Raw genomic sequence first — 19,191 nt, 5'->3', positions numbered from 1 at the left:
ACAGGATATCATTAGAAGCCCAACAATGTTTGATATACTCTAACGCTAAATACTTATAGTTAACTACTTACTAACTGGATGCGCTAGATGATTCTCATAATCTCACCATATCGCGTAATCAGTGATGGTATTTGCTTGCCGCAGTCGATATCATTGATATGTAAGAGTTGATCAGATAAATTTCAAGTTTGCCGTTAAATTTCAAATTTAACGGTAAGAATCGTTTTGAATTATCATATTGATCAGAGTTATAACTTGGCTATCGAATATTTATTTGGCGGCACAGCTTCCAATTAATCATCATATTCATCAATGTGGCAACAAGAATCATGTTCTGAAACTTAAACATTCGATTCTAGTATTACTACTACTAGTAAGTAGTATTACCATGATGCCTTACCTACCTAATCTTATAGCTATACCTTTTCGCTCCTAAATTTACCAGCTGACTGGAGTTTTGTTTTATTCGGCCCAAGTATAACAACGATATAAGGCATGGGTTAGGGTCGGTTAAAGTTTCTGTGACCACCTGCACACAACCACCTCTGAATGATTCAGTGTTGCCACTCTTCGATAAAATCACACTTAAATTGGTGTGAGTAGTCAGTCTCCGCAAAGGTCAGTTCGGTGAGGAGTGCACAATTGTTCAGGGTTAATCATCAATTGCTAAGTAGACTAATTGATAGAAATTTATCAGATGTCAGCAGATCCCATGACGAGTCAGGTATTCTGTCAGTTCATTTTATTCGTGAGGGTATAACATTTTAGATGAAGAGATAAGTATGCTAATTGTACTTGTACTTAATGTAGTGTACCTTTCTTACAGTTACCATATCCGAAAAATAGTATTAGATGGATCTTCATTTAAAAGTATCAATTTTGTCCGTTCTTTTTTTCATGAGCGTCTTGATTCTGGATTTCAACAACATGTCGTTGAAAGTGATAATAGGCACCGGCAATGGCTCACCGGTATTATAGTTGCAGTGTTGGCTGAACCGCTTGCAGTTTTGGCTGAACCGCAGCACTGAGCCAACTCTCATTCTAGTAGATGGCTGTTCAAGTCTGCACGAGGGCGTTGTCAGGTTATTATTAATTAAACGCTCTTCTTTCTTTTGTGAGGACACTTTCGGAACGTACCTTACTATTTGCTACTTTGGCAACATGTTGTTGGTCAATTGCGTTGCACGTTTATTTCTCCATATCGAAGATATTTGCAGCTCGGAGTGAATCCAGCCAGTGTTTCGCACGCTACCCATCAAGTGTGAGCTCTTGTTCACTCTTCACAGAGTCTGACAAATAATCCATTTTGTCCGAATTGCGTAAAATTATAGTTATACGCGTCTTCTCGTTGTTAATATGTTATACTTAACGTTATCAATTTAAAGTCTATAACCACGTCTTTGTGAACTGCTAATGACGGGGAAATTATGTTTGAGGGCTGTCAATTGGGTTTGCGAGATAGGTGTGTATTGTGTAGTATGAAGGAAGGAATTATTGAGTGGACGAGGAGAAAAGAGAGAATCCTGTCAAGAACCTCCTTAATAAACCGCTGCACACCTCGCAGGAACTTCATTGTGTGAAATTCATAGGTATTCAGTATTTGTTGGAAGTTTTTGCCATACCTGTCCGTTAAACTCAGTCAGTGTCAGCTACCCTGCTCAGTTACCCCTCAATCCCTACAGAAAGTAAATATTTTAATTTAAAACGAACCTTAATTCTGCAATACATTTTTCATCCGATAAATAACTATCAACAATTAGCTGTAAAATTAGTTTGCAATCAATCTGAAAGTTATCTAAATTGTGTATTGTGTAAAGGAATTTAAAGAATAGTTTTAACTTTGTCTGATTATCTCTAAATTCTAAGGAAAATATAGTATCTCTGTGTTTCTCATTTGTTAATTGCTTGAGGTGTACGTGTCAGCCCTGCCCTTGATCTCAGGGTCAAGCTATCAAATGTAGCTAGGCTCGTGCTGTCACGTGCCGATACAAATGTGGTCCTCGGCTTCTCTTTTATACTCCTCTCTTTACTATTTTATACTAGACCTGAAGACAATACTAGTGAACCCCTCTTTTAGCCACGTGTTTTTAGAATCAATTAGTTGAAGTGCTGCTTATACTTTGCTTAGTGCGGTTCATGGTGTCTAGGTAATACAGATAGTCTGACCGTCAGGCAGCTACGATTGGTTGGCTTTTTCAATCCGGCTGTTTGATTGGCTGTTGTACCGGTTCTTGGTCTCCTTCTTACTGTTTCCTATTACATGTGTAGTTGGACAGTTTTGCTAATCTATTTAATTAACACCGCTTCCATTAACACTGATAAGTAGTACATTGTAGCGCACTGTTATTGAATTGTTAACTTTCCTTCATGTAAAACTGAGCGTTTTAATAGAGCGTTTCTAGATTAACTCTGTCAACTTGATTAAACCAAATTATTGTCGAATTACTGTCCGTGATTTGAGTTTTGAAACTCGCAAGTTGATCGTTGCCATTTCAGATTTCTATATCTCTGCTATGATGAACTCCAATCCTCGGCCATTCCTCCCATTTCCATTAGTGCAGGGCAATTACCACGGAGAATTATTGGCTTAAAATTGAGCATTACAGCTCATTTATGCTCATGACTGCAGAGTGCAGACGCTATACGTTGTCATTGAGGATCTAATATGTTTATTTTATAAAATCTAAAAGTTTAGCTGGCCATGAAATTAGGATCTGGAATATTTAGTTGGTTAATGACAGACATCCTACTTTAACCACAAATTAATTAATGTGCATAAAATCTTTTACTAGACGTCTTCTAGTTCTATATTTTGTGGATTTACCGGCTCGACTGGATTTTAATTATAATATATAAGTTCTCTTATACTTTAACCTCTGTTTAAGAAGATAGTCTGTCCAGCTACTCTTTCCTTTGTCAGAAAACAGGAGAACCTTTCTTCTTTTCATGCAATTGAAAATGTCTATATTAAATCTCATATCCAATTCTTATAGTCCTATGACCACCAAATTCTTAGACCCAGACCTCCTGAAATCCCCCAATAACTTAACACGGTGTCATTTTACCGCCGAAGCAAAAGAAGAAATTAAGAAATGTGATCCACTGTTGACTGGTATTTTCTCAGCACATCCCCTGATCTGGTCTCTCAGCCTTTGATCCTAGTCACGTGTGAGCTGGACTCAATGTTTGTACACGCCGCCCTCTTATCTAGCTGTTGAATTTTATGAATATAATTATATCAATACACCGATGTCCGACAATATGATTATAATTATATGCCGGCTTAAATTTGTCCCTCTGCGAATGTGTGGTGGTAGTCATCGGATAAGTTTTAAGGGTTTGAAATTATGACCTCTAGTGCTATCAGCAGTATAATAGTGCTCAAGATTAAATGGTGAACCTGTGCTTTGACCATACTTAACTGATCCCGAGCTTCATAACCTTACGGCTTATGAAGCTCAATTTATACCATTCACCAGTTATGGTAAATTGATATTTAACGATTTAGATACAAGTTATGACCTCGCGGTTTATGCCAATTACCTGAGTACTGTTTGATGTTATCCGATCATTACATCGTGACTCGTGTGTCATTCATTTATTCCGACCGTTCACAAAATATTCGCCACATATAAGAGACCTCTCGATGAGTGCCGAATGGCCGAACTGGCTCATTTAATACATTTATATACTACACATTTGTGCTAACTGCTACAGACTATGAATAAACAAATGCCATATTTTCTTCACAGGGGAAATCATGATTCGGGTTTCTACTTAAGCAAAAATGGCTTTGTTTTGGAAAATTTTGTGTCGAAAATTTCTAGACGTTAATTTAATTGCGTGAATCGAATCAATCGTGCGTTCAAATATTTCCCATTGTTTTCAGCAGAAATTGTTGCGCCTTTTGAATTTATACCGATGATGAGTTTGACAATTGGCACCTGTCAGCAGCAACAAAGGTATGCAACCCGAACGTGTGCCTTGCCTAGTATTAAAAGGGAAAAATCTGGGCTCGGTTTGTGTTAGGAAAAAGACATGTTTTGTAAGGATTTAGTTGTAAAATTAAAAGTCGCGAAACTTTTAACTTTTAAGAGGTCTACCGATAGAGTTACCGTCTTATCTGCCCTTTAGAAAAGTTATCCTTTTGTTCAATGTTCTCGCATGCTAGCCTTATATTTAATATTAGAACCTTTCGAGAATTTGTATTATAAGAACAACTAATTAATAATTATGTGTTACGATTTTAGACATAATCATATTTTGAACACCCTATCTTTGTTCGTCACGATCTTCGAAGTTCGAACCCATCTGTCTGAAAAGTCTTATTTTATTGTGCAATGGTAGCAAATAGCCACAGTTCAGGTGTTCGTATTTCTTTTAATTTTATAACCTATAACGCATTACGATTTTACCGTAGACTTAAATATGGTGCATTAGATTTTTAGCTTGTGTCTCATTTCTCAATAAAAACCTAAAATTTGACCAAGATAGGTAGGTGGGGATTACCCCTACTACACACAGATACGTAACCTATATATTGTAGACACATATTGGACAAAGTGCCCACTTCCTGTCACAACATGTGTATTTTAAGATCTGTCACTAGCCTGTATAGGATGCCCTATATCATGCGACAACATGCTAAGTCTGTAATGGCCCGGTAATGGGTATCTAGATAGTCTAGTATATCTTGCACGTGCACCTGTGCAGATAGCTTCAGGAGGTGTGGTTACTTTATTCGAAGATACAATAATGTGTTGTGAGATCTTAAACAGAAGGAAATGTTATTATCTTCACAAAAGTTCCTCTGCAAATAAATTTGTTGAACTCTATGGCTGGTGCGATGCATACTATTATATGTCTAGCCGGATGCGTCTCACAGACAATATTTCAAATAAGATATGTTCCGCCTTTCCGCCCTAAGGGCGGCGCCCTTGACTATGCAATTTGGTATGCTCAGCGTGAGATGATTTCAAAATAATTTGCATTTTTCTACATTGTTTCGTTTTGTTTTGTTTCCTTGTTGAACATGAAAATGGCACGTCAGTCTTCACTAATGCAAGTCTCTCATTTTGCAGAGCTCTTCCCTCATAAGTCCAACCTTTCACAGCTAAACCTCCTGCTTTACTTAGTTTACCAGGTTTAAGGAGGTCAGTATAGTTTTACTAGGACCTGGCCTCATTAGACAATCTTAATATATAACGCGGTTTTGTAACGTAAAATCTCAAATTGATATTACATTATTGGTCTTTAATTGAGAAGTTATATTATAGTCTCTCTTGGAATAAGTATTGCTTTACTTTCCCACAGTACTTTGAGACAGCGCTGAGATCATAATACCATAATGCTAGTGTTAGTGCAACATTAGTGTAAATTTGTAGCAGATCACCATCGCAACTGCTATCTGTTTTAGCTAAACTGTGTGGTATTTATCATATAAGGATAGGCCTCTTTGCAAGATAAGTTATTATGTGAACTGTGAAGTGTATTTTTTCCTCCTTTTTTTATCAAAAAGTTCGAATTTCATTTAATCTGATGGAGCAGTTCCAAGTTTGAGAATCCACAATATCTAACTGCAGTAACCAATAACCATGTTCTTCACTTTAATCGCTGCATCCATCGAGGAAGCTAACGTGGCTGATTAGGGCGCAAAGATCTCTGAAAGCAATTGTGTAGATCTTAGTTTTAAGCGATTATATCACATCCCGATCCCGATGAACCCTGTAGGTATGTGATTCGCTGTAATGCAGTGCACAATTAATGTGGTACTGGTGTTTCATTTCAAACTGTTATTTTCTTAATATATCAATTTAAATCAATAAGTGGTAATACTTCCACAGTTCCACTCCCAATAACGATGCCAAATTTCCAAAACAATAAACTATCCCTGACAACGACTATATACTAGGAGTCTATTCTCGGTTTATAACAGCATTTTAGATATAATAAGACATAATAATTTTGAAATGAGATATAATAAGTTTAAGAACATAACTCCCGTACCTGATGTAAAATTCATTTGAATTTTGAAATTTTAAAAATTACCGGCCAGACGACCTCATTCTTTATTTTAACTGCCGTAGTTTTACTAATGCGCCGTTCGACTAAGCGCCAGTAACGAATCCGGTTATTTTGAATTGGCAAAATAAGTGTTATATCGATGCCATTATTTAAAGTAATAACCTTTTAATGTAGATTAGTTTTCTTTATTGACGTCTTCTCTAGTTGAAATTAGATTGAATCACAATTTTTTAAACAACTCGACAGTCCGTTTGCGCCCATACTTTTAGCCTCCAAAACTTTTAGCCATTCAATATTTTAATTATAGACTATGTAATCTATTCGTATTCCCCATAATATATAAGTATATATGGTATGGTATTATTCACGAAGCCCGGCTCTTCCAATTCCACTTCTACTCTACGTAGTTTCCACGCAGATAGAATACTGGGTGGGCTTCTTGGATGGTGCCGCATACTGAATAGGTAACACGTGCAAAGTTTATACAATTAATAATGCATTGAGTGATAACCTACATCTTTTATAGTCTCAGTCAGCGAGTCTGCAATGTGGAGTTACAAATTGAAATTAAGCTCACTAGTCATTGTGGAAAGGACAGTGATGAATTTATAATTGTCAATTGTGCCAGGATCCTTCACCTAACCATGTGCTTTCGCGCCACTGGCTCAGTGCTACTGCAAGCACAAGGGCTCTGGATAGAGCAAGCAGGATCCATACCTTGTGCAAGGACCTACACTTCTTACACTCTACATTCATGCAGGTGGCTGCACGATATCGATATCGCATGGTCATGCTATCGTTGTTTTTTCTTAGTGATTGCTCGTGTTTTTCCGGTGAATTCCTGTGTATCTTTTTCTTTTTTTTAATCAATAAACTTCAAATTGTTACACAAATACATCATTTTATTTCAAAGAAAATTTCGCCGAATGACCTTTCATGCCTTGACAAGTGACCGAGTGGACACCGAAACACCAGTTGACCAGTAAACTGGTCATAGCAATTACGTCGGGCCCTATATGCACCTATAAGTGAAGCGATGCTGCAACCAAGGCATGCTAGGTTTATTCTATTGAACTAATAAGGTTACAGCCTAAAATATAAATATAATAAATAACAATGTACCATAATTATAAACACACATTATTGAACATATTTTATTAATTACACTTTTTATCAATTTATATTTAGATAATATAGTTACATTAAAGATAACGAAAACTTTCAATTATCGAAATATATAATATCGTGATCTATAACAAGAGATTATAATTACTGATTAAGGATTTGCAGCATTTGTACGGGGTTGTAAAGTACAAAAAGATATAATTCGTGAGATTAATGCCAGGAATGCCCACAGATCTTTATTCTTTAATCAGTAAAATGACAGTGAAATTGTACTGAGGTGTTTAGTATTGTAAAACTGCTCGAGTATTTATTATTCATAATTCGTCTTGATAGTAAAGTATTGTTTCGTTATTGTTATCAAAGTTTGTGTGTCTAATCATCGTGAAAGTTTAGGTAAAAGGTTTAACTGTCAGAAGATGTTATATGGTCGTTTAGAACTGTCCAGAGGTACTGAATTAAATGGGGTTTAAACACGGATGGCCTTGAGATTTCCCTTAATTCATAAGGGAGTTTATTCCAGAGAATGTGTGCTCTGTAAAAGTAAGACTTAGATATGCCTGAACATCTGGTCTGGCTTGACGTAAGTTTTTGTGGAACTTGAGGAGAAATGTCACTAATCATGCTGAGATCGTCTAGATGTGATCGCCTTAACCTACTTCCCATGAAACGTCGTAAGTAAGGTGGAAATGTCAGAACTGACATGTCATGAAAAATATTATGAAAATATAATATATCCTTGTAATCAAACCTTATCGAGAGTGGAAGGATGTTTAGTTCCTTACACGCTATGAAATACCTTTTTGTGTCCCTAAGGCTCAAGTAAATGTCATTAAGGATCCACTTGAGACCTCTTTTTTGTATCGATTCAAGTTTCTCCACCGAGATTTGTGAATGAGGCCGCCTGACAATTGTGCAGTGTTCGAAATGACTTCTAACCTGAGATAGATAGAAGGCCCGACGTTTTTTACAATAAATCGGGGCTTTTACTATGTATTAAGAGTTCTTGAACTATGGCTGATATGAGTATTGATTATTGGGAACTATTTATTCGCACTCAATGAGTCAATCAGTCCGACTCATTGAGTCGCCGGTGTTCAAATCGGTACATTATTTACATTATAAATTTACTGTATGACAATTTATTTGGTAACTTTATTTATGAGCAAAATTTTGAGGATTTAGTTTGGCTGAGTAAGAGTATGTTGCAAACGTTTTCCGTTTGATGTTAAATCATTCTGCTAAACTTTAGTTCTAGCAGTCTGCCGTATTCCAACCTGAAATGCATGGCTGGCCATTAATAATTAAATATTTAATAATAGCTATAATGGGCTAATTTTTATTACCATCCTAATTACAGCTATAATTCTGGATGTTGTTGAAAAGAAAATACCTGTCCAGGGAAACAGGGCGCCTGTTTCGTGTTTTCTCACTAGACGGGGTTAGACAACTAACTGTTGGGCGGTTCGTTTGCATGTGTCTCTTTTGTTCTTAGAAGAAACAATTTCATGGGAGCATTACCGAGATCATCAAACAAATTTAATTGTATTCTAGTTCGATGTCGATTAGTGTGGTTAGTTGGAATTCAGGAATTGTTTCCTAACTTTCTAAACGTTAGAGTAGGCAACATTGACCACTGGTTCCACGTATCTCGTGGTCTGATACGATTAATTAAGTCATTACTTAGCTAATTATCTAATTCCATTTTCCTTAAAGGGAAACAAAACTCAGTTTCAACTTGCTTTATTTATAGCTTATTTCTCATTCGCGAATCCACGTACAGGCTATCAATGATGGCTGTGCAGTGTTGCGGACATCTTTTAAGGGAAAGGGAGTATAGATCACCGGATAATGTTAGCACAAGTTTATTGTTATAGCCCTGAAACATCTCAAGAATCACACGTTCCGGGCAATGTTCCAGTTGATTCAGTATTCAATGATCCTAGCACTGCAACTGTGTTGTCCGTTATTGTAAATTAGTAAAGTATTCCGTAAGTGCACAAAATGTCAGTTGACAGCTATTCTGTCGAATCATAAGATTGGGAGGCAATAGTTTTTGATTAGACGCTAAATTGGAAATCACAATTTAATCATTTATATAACAATTTAATCATTTATCTAATCTTAATACCGTTATCTAAATAGTTAAACTGTGAATTTTTTTACTGTCAGGCAGCACATTTCCTAGTTGATGTTTTCTGAAACTCATGAAAGCTTCATTACTCTAAATATTTATTCGAAGGCAGAATGTAATGGATGAATTCCGCAAGATTGTAATTTTCACATCAATACACTGTTGAGAGGTCGAGCTTGAAACTCAGTTGATGAAACTTTATTTTTGTTGATCCCCATTCCTATTCGTAATTAGAGAAGACTCTTGCTTGTCAGACCATGTTAATTGTTAACGAGTAAAAGCGTTTGTTGATAAAGATATAAGATATGTTACTTTACCCAATTACCGTGCATCACGTGACATTTATTTATATTATAAGGAGTAACGATTGGATTTACCGACCAATTATCCAACCAAGTAAGTAATAAGTTCACTCATAAGTTATCAAGGTTTGATATGGCGACGTTCGTGTCCCTTATGATATCATTTGCATATCAAGCAGTCGCCAGTCTTCTTCCCCTAATGAAGGTTATGGGTAATTTCTTAAATATCCTATGCATTGTGGTTGTTTCCATGATTTTGTTCATATTTTTGTGCAGAGCTGTATCAGTATAATTGGTCTGTATATATATAAATATATGATATGTTACTGACTACAGTGACTGTTAACCTCGCATGAAGCTTGAAGGGGCGCTTATTTCCCGTCTCGATGTTACTGACTACAGTTACTGTTAACCTCGCATGAAGCTTGAAGGGGCGCTTATTTCCCGTCTCGATGTTACTGACTACAGTTACTTTTAACCTCGCATCAAGCTTGAAGGGGCGCTTATTTCCCGTCTCGATGGCAAATCTCTCAACTTCAGCCTATTGCATATTGTTTTCCTCAAATACACGATAAGCTTGGCTGTTTGGATGTTCTGAATATTTGCTGCTATTTTTTCCTTTTCACCCTTTTGAAAAAAGGCAATAGTGAAAGGTTACGAATGGAGGTTTTTGCAGAAAAACGTGGATTTTGGAGAACGAGATAGGTGGGTTTAAATATGTCGTGTGTTCGTTCGTTACCATGCAACGAAAAAGTTGGGCGCGCGCGAGGATTGCTTGCGGAGATGTGATGTATAGATAGCCTGTGATCTATGAATGCGCGGCGCGACTGTGTATATGATGCATGTAATGTATAATATTACTATTAGGTAATACACCCAATTTGTACGTGGCACGCGTAGTGTATTGATGTGTACACGAGTATAGTTTACCTTTGCTGATAATTTCTTGAATTACAGATACAAGTTAAGTTCTACGGCAATTGAACTGAATTTCAAGTGTTTCCCGTATTTGATGCATAATTGATCAATATTATTATCATGAAGATTGAAGTGAGCTGATTGGAGCTTATAGTTATACTTAAATTTATAGTAAATGTGAAATGGAAATCTAGCGTCCGCCAAAACGAAACAACGGGCGCAATTCTTGTTAGTTTATCAACACGTATGTTTCCAAAACATCCGAACTATTGAACGTGTTATCTATCTACTGTTAGTTACCTGTCACATTGCCATAGATTTAATCAAATAAACTTGCTATAATTTCTAATTCCTCCACTCAAGCAATCGGAAGCTCCTTTTTTTGCTAAATTTTTCAAAATAATTATCGGCAAAACTCCCAAAAAAACATTATTACCGCCCGGTGGGAAGTAGCCGGGTTGTGATGTGGTTTTACACCAACGGTCAACGAACTGTCACGGGGGGGCTATATTTGTACTTTCTCATTTGTACTTGGCGCTGTTGCCCGCGATTTACTTTTCTGAATTAAATCTAATTTTGGGTTGACAGATGTTCACACGTCGATTTAAGTCGGGAGCTTGGCGGATTTTGAGTTCACTTTTATTTATATTACATCCTGAACCGATTACGTATATGCCATATGTTATGTACTACCATAATTGCCCCTGCAACCTCATGACATTCATGCAGGCACTTGTGCAATGTGTTGGCTTCCGATATTCCACTAATTTTCACCTGTCGTTTCTTTCCCAAACCTATCAAATAGGACACTAAATTATTTAATGGTTATGAAATACAATGTCTTTAACCACGGCTACTGATTACAAAGTCAGATTTAACCGCTTAAACATCGTGATCTTATACATTTATGGTCTCTAAGATCCATCTGTGGAAGATGCGATTATTGATGATTTTGTTTTTAACTGTACAGTTAGACGGAGAAATATTATCTACAATTATAAACTCTTTTATTCAAGTTGTTTGTATTTTTCAAGATGGAACATATTGTGTTAACAAAGAATTAAATGAAGAGCCCAAAACCTTTTATTCTTTCGATGATGGCGTCTCTTCTGTATTTAACGGGATAATCGTTTTTCCAAGGATCATACAAGTTTTAACATTTATTTTACTATTTAATTTGTATCAAGTCCTGTCTGTTTGTACTGAGTTTGGATGCAACATCTACCCCTTATCCACCAACTACAAGTATACATGCCCACGGACTGCAGCGGTACAGTCCGGTAATCTGGCAGTTTCTCTCTGTTGTAATACCCGTGTCACCCAGATACCCGCGCTCTGCTGCTCTGAACTGTGCTTTCAACTGTGTGCCTAAGGACTCCGAGATGACTCCTTCATAAATACCGCAATTAATGCCATCCACCTATTATCCACTTACTTACCGTGAAGTCAGTAAAAATACTTATAGTAAGAGCACTTACTGTGGAGCAGTGCGTTATATTGGATCTGCTTTCCGTGTCCCCCCAGTTATATTAACAGGACAACATCCGTCTCCTTTATAGGACCAAACCAACAACATTCTTAGCACGCTGACCATTCCTAAACTAGGTATAATAATATTCAAAACATAATCCCTCCAGAGTTACCAACTTACCCACTTACCCACTGACGTTCAGTTAGGACGTTAAGTTCTGAATTCCTACTTCTGCAATCCTAGGTTCTGTACAGGAGAGGGTCGAGTAGAATTCTAAAGAATTCCATCCAACAAACGATGAGAAAGAGTTTCTGATGATGCGACTGGAGCCAAGGGAAACGTTTGTGCCTGATAATGTAGATGATAATGTGCTGGAGAGAAAATAAGAACACCATTTATCTAAGCTGTGTTGACTTTAATAAAGTCACGCGAAGTGTTGCATAATAATACAAAGTCGGTCACCGTCTTTAAATCTAATTTAGACGTGTCCTGAATGATGAATAACATGCGCTAATCTCAACTTAACAGTACACAAAATCATTTCCGTAAATAACGACTGGATTCTGATGGTTAATTGTTTGAATAAACGCAATTACGGTTTAACAGATCGAACAACTCATCAATTATACTAGTACATCTAATGAACTCATCATCGTTAAATTTGGTATCAAGAAAAGTATTTGCTTGGTTAAACGTCGTCCACTAATCGTTACCCTATCCATTGTTTGCTTAGTTACGCTACATTATTATCATAATTATCTATAATCCTGGACACATCAATAATCATTTAAGAGAGATCTAGCTATTGTATTTAATTACCTTAATTATGTTCTCTGTATGTCGACCTGGGTGACTCCTCAAATCAGATCAGGGCACAGTATATAAATTAGTCGGCAACGTTGGTTGAGCGGAGACTGATCTGCACAGATATTGCATCATTTATGTTTCATCTTTAGAATCTTTAGGATCGTTTTACAAGATCAGACAACCAATGATGCTAAAGATTGATACTTCATGTCTGCCATTTGATAGTTTGCTTCAGGTTATACCAAGATATAGAATAAAATTGTCGTTTGATAATGATATTCAAAGTCGTCCGAAGCGGGTATCTCTGCCTCTCAATATTTTAGGCGACTAAAAATATGAACTCTTCTACGTTTTCAGCGTTTTCAAACATGAACATAATCGGTAATCTAATGGCAGTTGGCCTGATTTACGACCCTCGTTGCTTTGAACTTTCCTATACCGCTTTAATTTGTTGACGGCAGAAGACTTGGGATCTCCTAACCGTTTAGCGTAAGTTTGATCGAGCACTGTTTGATCGAGCACTTTGTCATTTAATTATGTTTATATGATCCCTGAATTCTAGAACATTCGCTTTTCGACTCATGCTCAGTAAAACTCGTTGTTCACTCCAAAATGCCGGAGTTCTTCTATTCGTGAGTGCACATTGTGTACTGTTATTTTTAGTGTCAATAATTTTATTGTTCTCCTTAAATTCCTTGCCGTCTATAAGTTTATTTGGATAAAGCCGAACAGATTCATGAAGAAAATTAATATGATTATTGGTTTTAGTGCATGCTTTTCGCGCTAAAACAGCTGTTGACATATTTGAATATTTTGGGTGAAACCATACAGTTTTTCTGGCTGGTCTGTTTTTTATATAACTAATTCATCCAGGTGAAAAAATTTTAGAAAATTTTCACTAATCCTGTCTGCTGTTATATTGCTTCAAAACAGACAAGAAAACTAGACTCTATCCAGTTTCTGAATGCTGTCCAACATTTTGTCGTGTGTCAACTGCCAAACATATGTGAAACGACAATACGCCTTTCCAATGTCTAAAACTGTTTACATATTTATTCGGCTGTGTGCTGGTGCAGTGTTCACAATCAATAGATCATATCCCTAATCCTTGGATTATATTTTGTAACTTGCTTACTGTTTCAAGCTCGCGCCATCCCTCAATGCATATTGACCAGTGTCACTGAAACTATAATTTACTAAAAAGTTGTTGATTTTGCTAATTATAATCCAGGGCGAATTTGTAATATCTGTACATTTTTGGGTCACCTCATCCCATGGAGAGTCGCTTCTTCGAGTTTTTCTTTTCATAAAACTGATGAGTTACAGTTACACATGATTGGTAACTTGGTAATTATGGAAAAATATTCAATTTTAATGACTTTTATAACCGTTATTTATCATTGTCTTTAAACCACACTGGCATTGCTTTCTCCTAATTTTGATCACCTCTCGTTCAGGTGAAATCCCCGTGAAATGATAAAATGGCCTATGCAGATTAATGACTGATAGCCACACCTGGCAATGGACTATGTTGCACAGATATCGACAGCTCCTTCTTCTTCTACTCGTCCTGGTACTTCTACTTCCCACACCCACCCTATCTAACACAGATGTGAGTCATCGACTCTTCAGTTACTTCCGTACGTACATTGACGCGGACCTTATTGCTCGGTTGTACGAGAAACACACGTATAGGACAGAGATAGACACCCACAAACTGGGAGACCACGTGGGGGTTACAACCGGTAAAGAGTTTAATGATGCCTTCACGGCCCTCAAAAACATCCAGAAGAGGACCATCAAGGAGTACAAGAGCCACAAGTGGGACAAGGACCTGACCTATAATTATTGGGACGGTTTCACGCACCCCTTGACATCAAACAACGGAAGTGTATTGCATCTGGAGCATAACGAGCGCTACATGGCAAGTGTTAGCATGACAGAATCAGCCATAAACCTACCTCTAGATGTGTATGATAACTGGACTGAGGTCAGGAACACAATCCAATGGACATCCGGCCTGGACAAAGCATTCATTCAGAACAACGACAAAAAAGCGGATAACATATTCTGGCAGTACATAGGAACCCCCCAAGGTGTCATGAGAACCTACCCCGCTACATACATCCCTGCCAAGGATCAGATAGATTTTGATGTGCGGAGGAGGCCCTGGTACAATGCTGGTATAGGGTGCCCTAAAGATGTTATCCTTCTTATGGATACGAGCGGGAGTTTGGAGGGTTTTCCTACCAGGCTGCTGAAAAATACTGCCGTTAAGTTCCTCAATGAGATTATATCTGATACTGACTTTGTCACTGCTATCGACGTTGGGTATGAAGGTAAGTTGATTTATGTTTTGACTATGGATTAATATTTAACGTTTGTTGGGTCAACTTTAATATGAGAAATTACAGCCATAGAAGATGATAATCAGATTGTGCAAGTTTTTTCCTCCGCGTGTTGAAATAAACATAAATCACATCATTTGTCCTAGAAATTACCCACCTCTATGTTTCTCAAAATTAAAATATTTCAGCCAAATTCCTGACGTGTTACTACCACCTGACCCGAGCGAACAAGATTGTCAAGAAAACCTTGATTGATGCTATTAAAGACATTCAGCCTAACGGAACCAGCAACTGGGAAGCAGGCTTTAATCTAGCTTTCGAAACATTCGAAAAGAGCAGGATGATAAACCAATCTGCTTATTGTGAGAAAGCCATCGTTCTCTTTACGGACGAGACAGGGCAACCTGTTGATGTAAGTTTGAAATTGAAAAAAGTAAAAACAAATTCTATTCATAATTTAAATTTTTACTGTAATCTACGCTCCAATCCAACTAGCTACCGGATACACTTTAATTTACTATCGAATCTAATATGCGTTTTATCTAATTGTGGCAATGTGAATGCGATACAAAAATTTCTCAGAGCTAATTTGACGGAAGCCCCATTTCAGGAGATAGTAGCAAAGTTGAACACGCAGAAACACGTGCGAATATTTGTGTTCTCGTTCCGTAAAAACGAGGGAATGTACAATGACCGACTGAAGGGCTTGGCATGTTCTAATCGGGGCTACTATTCCAAGATCCTTTACTTCGGGCAGATTGAGGCTGCTTTGCAGAGACTCGTCCAGGTTTGTTCATTTAGCTGAATATTTTAATGTTTTAGAACTAAGTCAAGTGTCAAAATATGTTTTTTGGAATTTAATGGTTAATTATTGAATGTTATAAAACTTAGTCGAGCGTCAAAATATTTTTCATTTTATTTTAAGGGATGTAGCACCATTATACCTCATAGATACACTTTACAAAACCGATTTCTCATTCCCACATTCCACATGTGACGTCCCCACTTACGTCTGTAAAGTGTACAATGTTACAAATGAAACCCCTCCAGATAGGGAACACTCCGCTGAAAGATCAGTCAATACAGCCTACCTGGAGCAACGCTTACAAAGATCTGGGAGGTTTTGGGCTGGTGATCACGGTCACTCTACCAGTCGTGGTGGGAACGTCTGAGTCAGAGAGAATGGTCACTAAGGTTGCCAATAACAACAGTGTTTCTTTATTAGGTAATATCAGTATGTTAAATCGTTTTTGTACATTTACTTCGATATTTGTATGGTTTCAATTATCGTTATCTAAATTCCAATCTAACATCCTCCAATTTGAACCTGTGTTCGGATAATGCTAATTGTTTTCTACAGAAATCGCTTTCGGGGCTGTATGGGAGCAGGAGAAGTCGCAAACTTCTATCGTGTATCGTATCTGTGAATGTGTTCTGTATTCAGTTACTAACGCATAAATAATACAGGTATCGTGGGACTCGACTTTAAGTCGTCCCGAATAATCCAGATCAGCAGCAGTGTCCTTCCCATCAGTAGTGCGAGTGTGATCATCAACAACAAGGGTTATCCCGTCTACCATCCTAGGATTGACAAGTACAAATACGAAGATGTCAATACCAGGTTCCATAATTTCCGGTGGACTGACGAGAACAAACAGGTTAACATTATTCGGGTTATTTAAATCTCCTATAAGTATAATCTTACAAACTTTTAAATTCGAGTCTTACAATATGAAACAGCACATTATTGTACTTATCTTAGATTAAACGATTGCAGTAACATCCTGTTATTCTCGCAGGATCTAATAGATCTTGAGAAGAGAATGATTGATCACGATCACTTTGTTTTGAAGACAAAAGGATTTCTGACTTATGAGAACCAGAAAAGAGGCTCTGAATGGTACCAGGTGGATAAAGTTATTTTTATTAAGTTATTGTTCCAAATTATCTGTGCACGTGATTTATATAGCCATAATCTACTGTTAACTCCCTTGAATAATGAGTTTTAATAATGTCCGTAAGGTCTGTAGTATTGCACAACATTAACCTATTGTTCGATTCCCTCAGGAGCTCCAATATCAGATCTACCCAGTAACTTCTACACCCTTCAGTATAGCTTGCATCTACCCCACCTACCCTCCAACCTACTTCATGTACAAACTAAAAACCCTAAACGTGGAGGACATCGTTTCAATTCTAAAAAGCAACTGGACTGGCCAAGTTCTTCACAACTTTGACGACAACAGTTGTAACGTTAGGAAGCAACTAGGACAGAACACACGGTAAAGTTGACCTGGACAATTCCACTTGTTCAGCCGTCATTTTCTCGTTGTTTACTGACATATACCTGTCGAGGTACTTTAAGGAAGCCTTCAAGAAATATCCTGCCCCTGCCGAGCAGGCTGAGGATATTCAAATCGGTGGACGGAGTTTCCAGAAGGACGAAATCCTCTCCCATTTCATCATCACCTACACGGGCATGGTGTTCTTCAGTAACCCTAAGTGGAACGGAGCAAACGCAACCACCATGGCCACCCTCACTCCGTACGCTCAAACTGTTAAGAACATCTCGGCAGCGTCACTGTTCATCTCACAACCGTACCGACGAGAGATCTACAACTTCAGATCAGTGAACATCACCCAGCGAGTCAATGTGACAGTAGATGGAGTGTCTAGTCAAGTAGCTGCTGTAGGGATTGAAGTTAGAGTAGAGCTCGTCAGAGAAAAGCTTCTTGGGGGCCACGATGATGATTTGGATCGATTTCTAGTCGATGAAAACGGGGAGATTATCATGGGATATAACAATGAGCGAGGAAGTGAAGATATGGGGGACCAAGCGGGGCATTTAGGAGAGCACCATCCTTATCTTCTTAAAGAACTTATAAAAAGAAGGATTTTTAACGTCGTAAATTATACAGAGTGTATAAACGAGTGTAAAGAGACGGTAACTGAGCATGAAGGTCACCATGGCAGTAACGGAGCATGCACTTTTAAACCTATTTTATATAACCTATTAGCAGTTCTGATGAACTTTTTAACTAACCTTAAGCTGCTCTTCTACTTTGACTACTTTTTAACAGACGTTGAAGCAAACCACATCGTGAAGGAAAAAACCGTGGAATGCTGCAGGATGTTTAATCTGTACCAGAGGAATTTTCAGTACCAAGACACTCACGGCACCTGGATCAATGGTGACGGCCCCAACGGGTGTCAGTCCCACTACGAGGTGTCAAACGTTCCCAGTACAAACCTCCTGTTAGTAGTGGACCATAGTCCGGGCTGCAAACCCGTGTCCGAGCAGATAACACCATATCGAGGGGTCCGAGTGTATCACCATCAGGGCTGCCAAGAGGGTCACGAAGACCATGATGTTCCCAACACGGACGCTATGGCTAGTTTAATTAATCACTATTATCGTAATTTTAAAACGTGTATCGTAAGTTATACTGACGAGGGCATGTGCAGTCATTGCCAATTGCTTATAGGTTCTCCCTTTCTAATAATTTCAGCTGTTTTGCGTTCAGTACTTTTTTGGTGCTAGCAGTACCACTTCCATAATTTAGATTAAACGAGTATTTTTTACATTTTTGTTATATGAGGAGGGTAATCTTTAAACGTTCCACTTGGGAAGTAAAAGTGTGCTGCCGATATCCGATTTGACCTTAGAATCTCATTCTCCTGGAATTACCACACACCACAGTAGCTTTTCCCCAGATTGTCTGTATTTTTAGTCCAATGTTGATTGAATTAACATTTAAACAGATTTTTAATTTTTCCCGGTGAATATGAAAAATCTGTACCTTTGGACTTTGGAGAAATACTGCTCAAGTAACAGTAAACTTCTTATTATCGTGTAGAAGTAACACAAACCCCTTAAAGTTAAACTGTTTACGTCATATTATGTGAACGATCCCTTTATCCAAAACAGTCAATAAAAATGTCAAAAGACCTTTACCGATGAATTTTGTAATTGTACTTTAATATCACACAATAAAGCAGAAAATAACATGTACTGTAAAACTTTACGGCACCCACCTCTCACTCCAATAAACTGCATATTATATT

The 19,191-nt window shown here is 37.6% G+C and overlaps 2 protein-coding genes across 9 annotated transcripts in view; one reads left to right on the top strand and one right to left on the bottom strand.

The window, feature by feature from the left end:
- Positions 1-19,191, bottom strand: part of LOC134811620 (programmed cell death 6-interacting protein-like) — a 118,208-nt gene that overhangs the window by 53,787 nt on the left and 45,230 nt on the right. The gene's annotated exons all lie outside the window — the stretch shown is intronic.
- On the top strand, positions 14,234-18,885 carry LOC134826403 (voltage-dependent calcium channel subunit alpha-2/delta-1-like). Its single transcript, XM_063838761.1, has 7 exons — positions 14,234-15,117; positions 15,315-15,538; positions 15,737-15,913; positions 16,177-16,351; positions 16,594-16,784; positions 16,926-17,033; positions 17,194-18,885. The coding sequence occupies exons 1-7, from the start codon at positions 14,277-14,279 to the stop codon at positions 17,410-17,412; spliced, it is 1,935 nt and encodes a 644-aa protein (XP_063694831.1). The 5' UTR covers positions 14,234-14,276; the 3' UTR covers positions 17,413-18,885.

The sequence above is a fragment of the Bolinopsis microptera genome, chromosome 2, assembly GCF_026151205.1.
Source record: "Bolinopsis microptera isolate Bmic1 chromosome 2, MBARI_Bmic_1.0, whole genome shotgun sequence".
Classification (NCBI taxonomy): Eukaryota; Metazoa; Ctenophora; class Tentaculata; order Lobata; family Bolinopsidae; genus Bolinopsis; species Bolinopsis microptera.
This window is presented reverse-complemented; position numbering and strand designations above follow the sequence as displayed.

Coding starts and splice junctions, on each gene's coding strand:
- LOC134826403 (XM_063838761.1), top strand. CDS start 14,277: ATGACTGATAGCCACACCTGGCAATGGACTATGTTGCACAGATATCGA. Junction 15,914..16,176: donor CTTTGCAGAGACTCGTCCAG/GTTTGTTCATTT, acceptor AAACCCCTCCAG/ATAGGGAACACTCCGCTGAA. Junction 16,352..16,593: donor CAACAGTGTTTCTTTATTAG/GTAATATCAGTA, acceptor TAAATAATACAG/GTATCGTGGGACTCGACTTT.